The 14499-nt window shown below is 39.0% G+C and overlaps 1 protein-coding gene across 1 annotated transcript in view; it reads right to left on the bottom strand.

Annotated features, from left to right (window-relative positions):
* Positions 1-14499, bottom strand: part of ERICH3 (glutamate rich 3) — a 77535-nt gene that overhangs the window by 17967 nt on the left and 45069 nt on the right. Inside the window, exon 11 of the mRNA XM_060773734.2 lies at positions 10988-11227. Coding sequence (XP_060629717.2) covers positions 10988-11227 — 240 coding nt within the window. The remainder of the gene's footprint in view (positions 1-10987; positions 11228-14499) is intronic.

Genomic DNA, 14499 nt, shown 5'->3' with positions numbered 1-14499 from the left:
AATTTTGTTCTTCATATAAAAAGTAAAAAAAATGCACAAAACCTTCTGCAGCATGTTGCCTCAAGCCCAAAAGCACCAAAATCCTTTTACACTTTTCATGTTTTCTCACATACGTTGTGCAGATGTCTTCAGATTCAGAAATCATCAAGGTTGAGAAGCCTCTGATGCTCACAATTCCCTTAGGCCCTACGTTTTAAATGACTTATGTTCCCTGGGTTACCAACATGACCTAACTATATTTTACCCCTAGAGCAGTGTTTACCAACCTTCCTAATGCCATGACCTCTTAATACAGTTCCTTGTGTTGTGGTGACCCCAACCATAAAATTATTTTCGTTGCTACTTCATAACTGTAATTTTGCTACTGTTATGAATCGTAATGTAAATATCTGATATGCAGGATGTACTTTCATTCACTGGACCAAATTTAGCAGAAATACCCAATATGCCCAAATTTGAATACTAGTGGGATTGGTGGGGGGTGCGGGGGAGGTTGATTTTGTAATTTGGGAGTTGTAGTTTAATCTCACTTCCTGTTGTCGTAACTATGAATTGTTTGTAAGTTGGATGTTTGTAATTTGGGGACTGCCTGTATTACGTTGCATCTTTTTCCTTCCTCCCTCCTTCCCTCGAATACCATTATGCAACTGTTTTATTTATGACATCAAAGATTGCACATCCCCTAGCCATTATTCAAATAACTTCAGAAAACAGCATTACAAACAAACATGTGAAATTAACCATTTGCATGTTGGCTCAGAAAGAAATCCTACTATGCTTCATGAAGCTTACTTTCCTATACCCTGTAGCCTGGGAGTAAGCCCCCTTCAATAGTCAGTAGACATGTTACTGATCTGTGAAGTAATTCCCGATTTTATTTTAGCCTCCTTATCAGGAACAGAAACTTATATGGAGAGATTTTTTGTTATTGTTGAAACTGTACTTGAAGCACTTGTATTTCTAATAAAACACTAGAGGGAGATCAGCTTTCAGGCTCAGGGGTAAAAGATCCATCAGTTGCTTTATCTGATCCAATGAAATTAAGCTGAACACTGGAAGAGCATACATTGCTGCAAGAAAAACTGTTATGAGAGAACTACACTAACGGGCTAACCAGTTCAATTTACAGCAAAGCAGAAAGGGGCAGTACTGAAATGTGATTCTTTTACCCATTATTTCTTCCTGCTCATTCACAGCTAGCTTTTACACAATTCAAGCTACAGCAAGGCTTCTCTTAGTGTTCATAAAGAATGGATTGTTCCCTATATCAGGGTCGGTCTCAACTTTTTTCTATTCTGCTCTTCCGATCAATATGCTCTCTTGGACACGCACCCTGACACCCCAACAAGCCCAGTTCTTCCAATCTCAACCCAATCAATTCCTATCATCTCACCACTTCCTATTGCCAATTGTGCTCCTCTTGTGGCACTGGCTCAATTGGTCCTTCATCCCTTCTTGGGGTGTCAGTGTGTGTGTCCAGGAAAGGCTTGGCAAGGGTGAGGAGAGCAGATTGATTGGAGGAGCAGAGTGGAAATTAGTTGAAGCTGATCATGTGCTGCTATGACTATTCTAGGGTTTATCCTTGTAGAACTAGAACAGGAAGAAAACTGATCATCCTGAAGTTTGGTCAGCTGGCTGTGGAAAGCCAGCATGGTGTATTAATCTGAGTATTGAACAATGATTCCAGAAAAGCCACTCAGCCACTAACTTTCAGCAAGTCACACTTTCTCAGGTAAGGACAAACCTCCTCCAAATATATCTTGACAAGAAAGTCATAGGATAGAATCAGAGAATCAGAGTTGGAAAAGACCACAATGGACATCCAGACCAAATTCCTACCATGCAGAAATACACAAGCAAAGTATTCATGACAGATGGTTATCCAGTCTCTGTTTAAAAATCTCCAGAGAAAGAAACTCCACTACATTCTGATGCATTGTATTCAACTGTTGGGTAGCTCTTAGCATCAGGAAGTTTTTTCTAATGTTTACATGGAATCTCTTTTCAAAATTTTGAGTCCATTGCTCCATTTCCTAGTCTCCGAAGAAAACAATGCTCCATCTTAAATATGACATCCTTTAAAATATTTAAATATGGCTATTATCTCAACTCTTAACTGATCCAGTTGTCAGTAAGTTGGAGTCAACCTGAAGTCACAAAACAACAACAATAACAACATCTAGCTGTGACAGTCAAATAGTAAAAGGATGACTGGCCCTGGGGCAACCATTTTGCTTGCCCCTTTTGAGTAATCTTTGAGAGTGTTGAAGATGGAATTAAAAGGATAGTTTCTACATGGTATTGTGAAAGTTTAGAGCAGCTCACACATGCATGTACAGAGGGAAGACAAGACAGAATAAGATGAAGAGAAGGGAGACCCAAAGGCCAAAATAAGCTTGAGTGATGCAGGAAGAGAGTGCAGGCAGAAAAATGAAGACAGGAAATCACTACAGATATATGCTTTCCTAGACCTTTTACAGACTAAAGTTAGTTTCTAGTGAACACAAGCAGCCAAACTTCAACCACAGTGACTGACCCATCCACCACTTAGCTTCATGGCTCAGGCACAGATCACTACCCGGATCTCTCAAATACAAATCTAACTTTGGGTCTTGGGTACTGAGGCTTCACAATCAGTAGGATCTATGAGCGTAACCACAGACAGAATTAAATGAAGAGGAAAATAGAAGAAAATCTCATCTTCCTTTGTTTGATTTCCTGGCTTAATTGAAAATACCAAATGTGCAGCTACCAAAGTTTAGTTTCCAACCTAGACACCTTTGACTTCTCTCCTGCCACAGGTTCAAAGTGTCTGCTCTCCCAGCTTACTGTTTTGTTGCTAAGTATTTACATACACCAATGATGTGAACAAGATGACTACAGTAGCTATTTTCCAGATGAACTAAGGTGGAGTGCCCCTTTGTTGTGACAGTGTGTTGACCTGGCCATGGCAGGTTCACTTCATGATAAAGCCATGCATTCTCCTCTGAAACTACAATCAATTTTGTTTTGTTGAAGCTACTGAACTATTTTGGGGTAGAAAAATAAAAAAAGCAATAGACAGTTCCCACACTGTAATCACTGAGGTGATAGTGAGCAGCAATTCAATCTAGTTGGTCATCTTGTTTGAGCAGCCTCTAGCTAAAAACACACATTTCCTAACCCTTCTTGCATGCTATTAATAAAACACTTCAATAAAGCCTGTCACGCCTATCCAATTAGTGTGATCATTCCACTTAAGTAATATCTCATTGGGATTTCTGCACTGAATGTATCAATTACTATCCCACAAAATGGGTCAGAATTTTTAGTTAAACGCTACTTATCTGAAATTTGTTCATCTGTAAAACTCAGAATGCATTATTTAACTCCCTGCTGGGAGCTCATATAAGGGCAGATCTACTCGGTTTCCAGTTAAATCTACAATTAAACCAAAACTATTTGTAAAATTGCTTAATTAATGGCATGCTGAATTAATGTTAAACAGTAGTAGGAGCCTAGCATGCACAAGCAACCAAGCATATTCTTGTACAAAGCATACGGTTGAGGAAACAGCAGTCAGAAGAAATTTACTTTTGGCTTTATTGGTTACTTATCCAAGAGTACAGCTTGTTGTGTTTTTTAATGTAATTAATTGAGTGCATGCAGCAGATTAATAATGAAAAACCCTAGTCAATCCTATGTACTTTTGTGCTTCAAGCATTGTAGTGGCAGTGTGTGATAAGAATAGACTTCCTTTTGCATACTACTTAAAACCGTGGTAACCACACCACTTAAGATTGTTGTAAATTCAGCCCAATCTAGCTTCATGTTTTCTTTATTCTCTCCAAAAGGGAAGGTAAAGAATAGATTATTTCCATGTTTGAATGCTTTAGTATATACATTTTGTGCATTGGTACAGGGCATAGTAAGTGGATTGATAGTACAGCACCAGTATAATTAAATGACTAACGTGCTGAACTTGGGACTTAGAACATCCAAGTTCTTTCCCTCACCGATCCTGAAGTTTGGGTGACCTTGGTCCCATTGTGTACTCTCCCTTGCAGGGAAGTGTTGTGAAGAAAAAGAGGGAAGGAGAAAAGCCATGAACACTGTGGAGTATAAAGGTGGAGTATAAATGCCATGTATTGCTGCATACCAATGGTTCCCAACCTTTTTTGACCAGCAACCATTCTCCAGCATTAGTACCAAAAGGGTTACAAATCAGTTTTTGGTTAACTTTAAATTCAGTTTGGTTATTTGGGTACTGATTCAGACAACTTCATTGGATAGACCACATCAGCTCTAGTTTCTGATACAGAACATATGCCATCCAGTAGTTACCATCTGCTTGCCCATATAAACATTATTTAATAAGCCTCAGTATTATAAGAGGGTTTCATGAGACCAGTTGCTCTCGCTGCAACAGTGTAGTAACAGTTAGGTCACGGGCCATATTTTAGTTCTCATGGAGAACTGGTGGGCCACATACCACAGGTTGAGAACCACCGCTATATACCTACATTTCTGACTTATGGTCACCCAAGGAGAAGCTACCACCGAATTTTCTTGTAAAGATTTGTTCATTTGTTTGTCACTACTGAAATAAATATTACACACAGATGCCAGTGGGATGGAATGAAGTAAAAAAAACCAACAAAATTAATTCACACAGGCTAATAATATGATTATAACACAAAAAGGCATAACATGTCAAGAAACAGAACAAACCACGTGGCAATCCAGCTCCCTTCCTTTTCCATCAGATGGGACAAATGAACACATACTTGTTGCTCCACAAGAATGGGTCCACCCTTCTTATTTCTACTAGTAGCTGCAAATGAAATATTTTTGAACTTAGACATCCCCTGCCCATGTGAGTCCTAGTCCAACACACAAACTACTAAACCAAACTGACTCCCTTTTACTAAGTTCAGGCTATGTTTTGGCTCACTGTATTTTTTAAACACTGCACCATTCTTATTTCTCTGTCCGCTCTTTTCTCTCATACACTTTATAAAATCTGTCTGGTTTGGATATCAGGTCAGCTTTTGACTTCATGCACCTAGAGGGATAATGTCCCTTCAACCTGACTTAGCTAATCGCTTTGTTTCTCAGGATTTGCTTTGAGTTGGATGGGAGCAAAGGGAAATGGGCTAGAATTCTTTTAATGGTGACTGGCATTCTGCTGACAGTGCCCTCCATTTAAATTCAATAACTCATATGCTGCAGGACTCTCCTGGCACCCAAAAGCCAGAAGAATAAACCCAGAACAAATGAAAAGGAACAAAAACATGACAGACAAATAAGGTCATCATGAACTTGTCCATGCATGGTTTGCAGAATCTGACTTACTCATACCATTGTGTTTTTTTTATATTAAACACATACAGTACTCCTTAAAAGCAGACACACTCGCCTACACTCAGATAAATTTAACTGAATATGCCTTGATGTAGATAAAGAGACCACACATACGCCTGTAAAGAAGAGAAAATGTTTTTAAGGCTAATTGCCACATAATGCAGGTAAGAGGAGTACAGCACTTGTAAAGATGAGTTTAACTGTTTTCTTACCAGATATGAACCCACACCCACAGGCATGTAGCCGGGGGGGGGGGCGCTCGGGGGGCTTCAGCCCCCCCCCCCCCGAAATTCTCATGGTGGTTCGTGAAAAGGCCTTACTGGTGCATTACTGAAACTGTTATGTTTTTTCATATCATGATCTGATCACCATGCTCAATATATCCCATATGCATGGGGGTATTGGGGTAATGATACAAAAGGTTTGCTAGAGTAAACCCTCTTTCACTCAGACTCAGCCCCCCCCCCCCGAAACTCAGCCCCCCCCTGAAAAAATTTACCACCACCACCACCACCCCCCCCCCCCCCGGAAATGAAATCCTGGCTACGGGCCTGCACACCCAAAGATTACACACACATCATATTCCAAATACCATTTTAGAAATCAGATGGATCAGAAGCCTGTTAAATAGTCTCACTGCTGAGCAACTTGCAAGGAGCAGACACGGAAGGCCCAAAAGCTTTAGAGGATGGCAGTTGTTTTGAGAGCTCCTTACCACAAAGCAAGACTACCCACCACCAAACACCATCCATGCCATGGCCAAAAAACATTACAGATGTCCTGCAAAAAGATTCATGGGGAGATAGGTCTAAATGTCCCATTATGGAAAAACATGTCAAATTAAAGTGGAAAATCATCAGAACTATCAAGCAGTGGAAAAAAAATCTTTATCCAACTTTCAAATGTAGCGATTTTGAAGACTCAGTCCACATTGGTTAAGGTCAGCTAATCCAAGCAAGGACAAAAACTTACAAAGGTATTTTAGGCAATCCAATTGCAGACCACCTATCATCCCATGGCCACAAGCTGAGAAGTAACATCATTTCAAAAGAAAAGGAAGTATCTGTAATTGTGTTTGTTTGTTTTTGGGGTATTTTTTTTTGGGGGGGGGGGGTTGTAAATGATCAGCAAAGCTGCAAACTGATTATGTTTCATGATCACCGACTGCAAAGAATCAAATTTTCTTTGATCAGAGCAAAGATCTTGCACCTCATGCAAATCAACTGCAAACCTGGTTTGACAGACTGAGTCTGCTGTCGAGCTCTGTGCTTCCTATAAAAACACTGAATCTTCCTTGCAGCTACATCCATTTCCCAATCAGCTGTTTTCCCGTCGTCTATATTTCACATGGGAAATACAAATGTTAAGAAAACAACGTTAGAATTGGGGCTTAAGAAAACGGCTTTCCTACAAGGCCTGTCAAAATGGGAGGAATCTCAACAGGGAGATATCAGGGAGCCAGTAAAGAACAGAGAATACCTGGTGCAATCTGACAAGCAACAGTTGCATATGTTACCGCACTATTGGGAAGAAACAGTGGGATAAGAAGTAAACAGGAAGAAATCCGCTCTGCGCCAACAAAAAGCCAAAATGCTGGCAAGTTCCAGTGTTTTGCAAGCATGCCCAGCTTTGGCTCTCTTCCGCAGTTTGTAATAATGAATGGGAAATGAGATACATGCTTCCCACTCGATTATTTATGAAGGTATACAGCTCGGAATACATAAAGGAAATAATTATCTCCATCAGTTATGCTGACTGGAGAGGACAGAGGTGACTGAAAATGTTATTTATACTCCTGCAACTAATTCCACAGCATTTTAATCTCCTTGCGCTAATAATTAGCTAGCATTTATTCCCGCCTTGCAAACCAAAAGGCGCAGGACTGCATATTTATCACTTTGAGACTTTTACCATTCCCTCTGCCCCTTAGAATGAAATGGAGCTGGGCTAAAATCTTTGACTAGAAATCACTGCTACAAGCCTTTCTCAGTAAGGAACGTAGAGATAGCAGAAGACCCTTAGGATTGCTGCTGTTGTTTCTCGCACAGATCTATAATACTCTTTCATATGGTGCCTGACACTTTACAATACAAAAGTGACACCTACTGGCTGCCATGCAAGATAGTGGGCTGTGTATTTTAATATGTATTTTGTAGAAATATGTTTTAATATGTGTATTTCATACAATGTTTTTTGGATGATTATGTGTTTTTAGTGAAGTTGCAACCCGCCTCAAGCCACAAGGAGAGGCAGGTAAGAATTTAAATTATTATTATTATCACTACTACTTATAGGGTAAGCAAAGAACTCACAAAACACTATGAACAGCACAGTATCTATGTTACTCACACATCTAGCCTCCTAAAATGAATGATTGTATACACTTAAACTTCTGCCAACCTAGCAATTCAAAAACATGCAAATGTGAGTAAATCAATAGGTAACAGTGCTCCATGCAGTCATGCCGGCCACATGACCTTGGAGGTGTCTATGGACAATGCCGGCTCTTCGGCTTAGAAGAGATGAGCACCAACCCCCAGAGTCAGACACGACTGGACTTAATGTCAAGGGGAAACCTTTATCTTTAAAAGGGGACTTGACCCTTTTAAAAGTACACAACATGAATAATACATGCGGTTTTAAGAGCTTATTTACTATGTGGTTTAACAATACTTTAAAATAACAACAACTTTATTTTTGTATCCTGCTCCCATCTCCCCAGAGGGACTTGGGGCGGCTTACAGGGGGACAAACCTGATCAACATTGTTTAAAATAGCACAGTAAAATTCGTAAAACAACATCATAAAAACAATATAAAGCAAACAACATTGTAATACAGTATTAAAACAATCATTGAGCAATCAACCAGTAGCCTGGTATAGTAAACATTTACTTTATACCACTTGGTATTTGCAATTTGGAAAGGTATTTCAGAGGAAGGATCTGGCTAAACCACCTCTGAGTATTCCTTGCTTATGAAACTCATGGCGTCACCATAAGTCAATAGGTAAATTGAATGCAGTGAAGACACATACACAGTTCATAGAATCCTCACCTACAGATTTCTAGTGCTATCGTTCATGGAGTGGAGATTATAAGTCTCCAGGAGGGAATTCTAAGTATCTTACCAAAACTGCAAACCGCAGAATTCCAAAGGATAGAGTTACGAAGGTTAAAGCAGCACTCAGCTGCTCTGTGTCATGCTAGTGCACCACCCATTTACAAACAAGTGCTGACACTATTCTGAATAGGAGCCCCCAGTGACTCAATGGGTTAAACCCTTGTGCCAACAGGACTGAAGACCAACAGGTCAGAGGTTCGAATCCAGGGAGAGCACGGATGAGCTCCCTCTGTCAGCTCCAGCTCCCCATGCAGGGACATGAGAGAAGCCTCCCACAAGGACAGTAAAACATCTGGGTGTCCCCTGGGCAATGTCCTTGCAGATGGCCAATTCTCTAACACCAGAAGTGACTTGCAGTTTCTCAAGTCGCTGCTGACACAAAAAAAGTATTCTGAATAACACCTACTGATAGCAGCTTGTTATGCAGACATTTATGCCATAGAAACAAGGTGAAGCCACCAAGAAACTATTCCAGAATACTTAGGTACAGTCCTTATTTATGGACTATAAAAAGGATAGAAGGGGAAACAATCTATTCACATCCCATCCTTGTTCTTGTAGTAGCCCAGAGACTTATAAAAAGGTATTGCTTAAATAGATCCTTGAGTCTATGAGTCACTGTTTCCATGCATTGTCTAAAAGGCAGCACTTAATGGCCATGCATGAATGTTACACTAAACTATAGTTTATATGGGTCATGGTTTGTTGGTTTTACTAACAAGTTCCACAAACAAGTGAACAAACTAGCTGCTCTTCCCCAAATTCGGCCAGCTTTAGTTCCACTGGTATTGTAATCTCCTGTTTCAGTTTATGCAGCTGGGAAAGCAAACCATTGACAAGATATGTTATGTTTCTTAGTTCAAAAAAAAATGCTTCAACCAGACAACAACAAACACTGGTTTCCAATGAGTTATAACAAATAATTTTCTATTTAGTAGAACAAGTTCAGACATAACATCAACATAGCATTCCACAAATTGTAAACTTGTTTACCTTTACAATATGACACCGCTACCTGTACTCATGGGAGATATGATCCTAAATTGTGGATAATAATGAGCCCTATTGAAATGAAACCCAAGAATACCATGCAGTCAGTCTGGAGGATATAGAAAATGCTGAGAGAAGACATATTTTGTCAGACACGGATAAATTAAACTGTAAATACTGGTCCTGTTGATATGACTTATATATGACAAAAATACCACTTGTATAACATAAACAATGATATAATTCAACAACAGTATATAAACATGCTGCACTGTTAACCTCACAGCGACAACAAACAATATGGTGCAAACTTTTAGTACAGTCGTATCTTCTTATAAGTAGCTTGTGGATCAGCCGACCACGACCGGTTTCGGCCTACCTCAGGCCTTCCTCTGGTGGAAAAATTATACACTTGAAAGTGTTCTCCTCGGGAGATACAAATTTTTTGTTGGTATATGACAGCCAGAACTCTACTTAGAGCAGAGTATCATATACCAACAAAAAATTTGTATCTCCCGAGGAGAACACTTTCAAGTGTATAATTTTTCCACCAGAGGAAGGCCTGAGGTAGGCCGAAACCGGTCGTGGTCGGCTGATCCACAAGCTACTTATAAGAAGATACGACTGTACTAAAAGTTTGCACCATATTGTTTGTTGTCGCTGTGGGGTTAACAGTGCAGCATGTTTATATACTGTTGTTGAATTATATCATTGTTTATGTTATACAAGTGGTATTTTTGTTATATATATTTCATTCAGGAACCCATCTATATTATTGTATCCTGTTGATATGACTGTCATTTGTGCAAAGCTGGCTGAGCAATATGTATACACTATGAGTGGAAGGTGTTAAGAAAGATGTGGGATGGGATGATTTGCTCTTTTCTCCTGGTGTAACAAAGGACAAGAGATGCATTTTGCTCTACTCCAGAAGGGAGACTCCACAACCCAACATAAGGGACCATGAGCATCCTCTGAACAGGAGTTCTAACATCAACCACGTTGACATGTAACATCATTTTGTTCATGTATATGCAAGATTCCCAGGTTAAGGCCAAAATGTTCTGAGGTATTAAAAATGGGGCCAAAGAAAAGAGTTGATTTTGGGCTCTTCCAGACAGGCCCTATTATCCCAAGATCTGATCCCAGGTTTTCTGTTTATCCCAGATTATCTGGAAGTGTGGACTCATATAATCCGGTTTAAAGCGGAAAACCTGTGATCAGATCCTGGGATATAGGGCCTGTCTGGAAAAGCCCTTTGTCTCTTCCCTTCTTCCCAAACTCCTTTCTTCTATGGACAACCTGGGCATTCTTTGCTAGAGGTTAAGACTCAAGAAAGTTTTTAACTGTCAAGATAAGAAGCCTTGGTTATTTTGTGCTGAGTGGCATATTCTGTAACAATGTGACAATCTAATAGAAATTGGTACTTAAATCTGCTCCGTGGAAAAGATAACCCATTATGGGGCATATGTAACAAGTTAAAACATGCATTAGGCCATCCACTCTACTGCACTTTAAGGAAAACAGCTAACCTTGTTTATCCTCCCCCTCGAAGTCACTTTCTCCATATCCATCACTTTCATCTCGCTCGCTGTCAGAGGCCCGCAAAGCTTTCTGTGATGAGGTTTTATTCTTCCTTTCATGGTCTAAATTATCTTTCTCATCATCTGAGGGTGACTTTGACATCCCATTCATTTGATCATCAAGCTGTCCTTCTTCATTAACTTTCCCATCTGATTTCTCTTCATCTGCTTCAAAATCTTCATCATATGCTGAAATAAAAGGACAACTGTACTGAGAGACAGAAGATGGAATGCATGCATGCTAGTTGACGTTCTCATTAATCCCAAATAGGCTAAGTCCATTAGCCCTTTGTTCTCCTTCAAATTTGACCCTCCCTTTGCCTTTCTAAAAAGAAGAAAATCAGCACGCTGAAATATGAATTGAAGCATACACTGATACACATTTTTAAAAGTTTTTTTTTTCACCAAACATTTATTTCTGTAGAAATTCCTTTTCCATAAAGCTTACTGGAAGATTTTGTGACATAAGCTCTCTCTTCTATTTGGAGTAGGGAAAGAGTGGTAGCTAGAACTGTTATATGTTCTAAATGTGGATGACATCAAGAATCTTAAGTTGGCTCTACACTACAGAATTAATGCAGTTTGACGTCACTTTAGCTGCCATGAATCAATAGTATGGTATGCTGGGATTTGTAGTTTGGTGAGGCACTAACACTCTTGTAAAACTAAAGCTGCCATGATTTTATAGCACTGAGCGATTAAAATTGTGTTTAATTGCATTAATTCTACATAGTATCTTCTGCGGACTATAAACACTTTTTGGATACATCTGGAATAGTGGGCCATAGTCCAGAAAAGATTATGTCAAAACACATTAGTTTTTATAGTACTACAAGACTCTTTGTTGGTTTTGGTGCAGTAGACTAGCATAGCTACCCCTCTGGAAATGAATGGATGTTGCAAAGTAAGTTGTAAATAGGAACCAAGAGTAGTCTCCTTTCTGATCACTAAGAATGACACTCACATTATGGTTTTAAAATGCATACTTATAAAATATAACGTGATTTGAGATACACACAATCTTGGAAACATACTGTCATACATCCAAGCTACTAAGAGAAACGAGATTGTCAGCAGCACCTTTTTGGTATATTGGGGTGTATTCAGTGGAAAATCTAGGTTTACAGCATGCAAGATGAAGAATGGCCAGGAATATCTCCTGCAAAATTTTAAAATAAGGAATATACTTCCAGGAAAGAAAAAAAATAGGTAGGTTACCAACCCTAAAATATAACCTGCCTTCAGAAATCTGAACTGCTTGTTTCCAATCTTATGTTTTCTATGTTATAATAATCAGGAAACAAGATAAAAAAGCCAAAAACCAGGAGATCAATAAGGAGAAATGAACTCTTCCACCATCTGCTGTTTTCTCTCTGAAAATGTCTCCCATGCATTACTGCTAACTGGCAAATATATTTCAAAGCACACAAAGGCAACTCCACCAAAAGATCTTATTGCTCTCCACCAAAAGATCTTGTGGTTGAATGTAAACAGAAGTTATGTGAAAGATATGGACACTTATTTGATTATCATCCATGTACCACCAACACATATCTTCATTAACAAGCCATATAATTTGGGGATAAGCAATTATGGTTTTCAAAATATGCTAGCAATCAGAGGGCATTCCAAATTAGTAAGAAGCCTAGAGCAGCAAGAAACATTCTCTAAGCAAGTGATATGATTTCACATTAGGAAAAAAAACATTAATAGAATATCACTGTATTGTACCACAGGAATAATGGATTGCATACAGAAACAGAGATACCACATCTCTACCAATATAAGGTGCTAACAATGGCACGAAAAGGCTTTTGGCCTCATATCCTGCTTCTGAACTTCCTATAGAAGTCTGCCTGGTCAATCCGGAAGCAGAATATCTTTGGTCTGATCCAACAGGGGTCTTTTTTTGTTATTCCTCTTATGAAAATAGCACAAGAAAATAGAGACCCAAAAACTCTGTCAATTGTTCAATGGTTCCTTTTCTTTTTTAAAAAACAACTGTATAGAAGATGTTTTCTGTAGCAACACATCTAAGCAGACATTTCCCTTCAGTGAGATTTTTCTTAGATGATTAACTCATCCTCTCTTATGAATAGAAGGTTTCTTCCCTTAGATCCAATCCTCTCCTTTGGACCCAATCCAATTAACATTTATTCATCAGCACACTCTGGCATTTGTGCAGCAGATCCAAATTATTATTCCATTTCTACTAATTATTTACTAGATTTATCTATGGCCTTCTGGTTTCAAGGGTATCCTCTATGTCAGATAAGATGTAAGTCTCAACATATAGACATCCTCGTGAATAGAGTAATTATACTCACAAATTAGAATGCATGTAGACCTTTCGTGAAATAAAGTATTTTGGCTGCATCCAGTTTTACTAATACTTTGCAGAGAAGCAGCCAAATATTATCATGGAGATGGGGTCATATCATTCAGTTACATCTGAGCTCTCCCTTGTGACCACAGTCTCCCACTTCCCAAGTTTAATTGTTCACCAGTTTTTCCCCTATCAACTTTTTTGCCCTATGTTGAAATGACAGAATGCCAAGGAGAAAAACAGGGAGGACAGGTGGAAATCTCATGCGGAACCAATTAAGGAAGTAAACTATTATCTGTATAGTGAGGCTTAAGTAGTAAGTAGATTTAATCATATTGATTGAGGTTCCAGCTGCATCTGGAACACCAAGGCCTTCGCCACAGGTAATTATCTGAGACGTGTCCATCTCCTGAAGGGGAGACGGGGAAACTAAACAACAACAACCAAAACAAAACAAAACAAAATAGCACAGCTGTTAATAAGAGGTCTGCAATAAAGTCACAAAAGAAATTTAAAGAGCACAAAATGAAAAGAGATGCATTTATGGAGGGAAATATACAGCTACATTATGCAAACAAAATATCTAATTCAAAAACAAGTTAAGGAGAAAAAGAACGATGGGGCATCTTGGACTGCCATGCAAGTTTTACATACTTCTTGCTAAGATCTACCCATAGAGCCATTCTCTACACAATGCAAGGAGAGGCCTTGAGCTTGTTCCAACTATACACCTCTTTTGAATTAACTCATAAAGTAATTTTTAACTCTTAAGGATAAATTACAAGTTGCTCACAGTCTAAACAGAGTATCTTGTAGTAGCAGAATAAGGTGGTCTGTCCCTGCCTAGTCCATAAGCCACCACTGAAATGCATTACAGCTGAAATTTCCTTTAGAAATGATATATAGAATGGGTGTGAAGACACTTTTCTCATTGTTAATAATTGGTAAAGCTAGAAAGGAAAATAAATTATCCCTTACAGCTTTCTCTTTGTGGCAAAGTGTTTTCTTTGGCTTAGAGCCCTGTTGAAAACTATAGACCTGTTCACATATACTTTATGGATTGTAAACTTTGCTATGTTATGTCTGCTCATAATGTCCCTTCAGGAGCCCCCAGTGGTGCAATGGGTTAAACGCT

Source organism: Anolis sagrei, chromosome 4 (genome assembly GCF_037176765.1).
Source record: "Anolis sagrei isolate rAnoSag1 chromosome 4, rAnoSag1.mat, whole genome shotgun sequence".
Classification (NCBI taxonomy): domain Eukaryota; kingdom Metazoa; phylum Chordata; class Lepidosauria; order Squamata; family Dactyloidae; genus Anolis; species Anolis sagrei.
The sequence above is the reverse complement of the archived record's forward strand: the minus strand, read 5'-3'. Positions and strand labels throughout refer to the sequence as shown.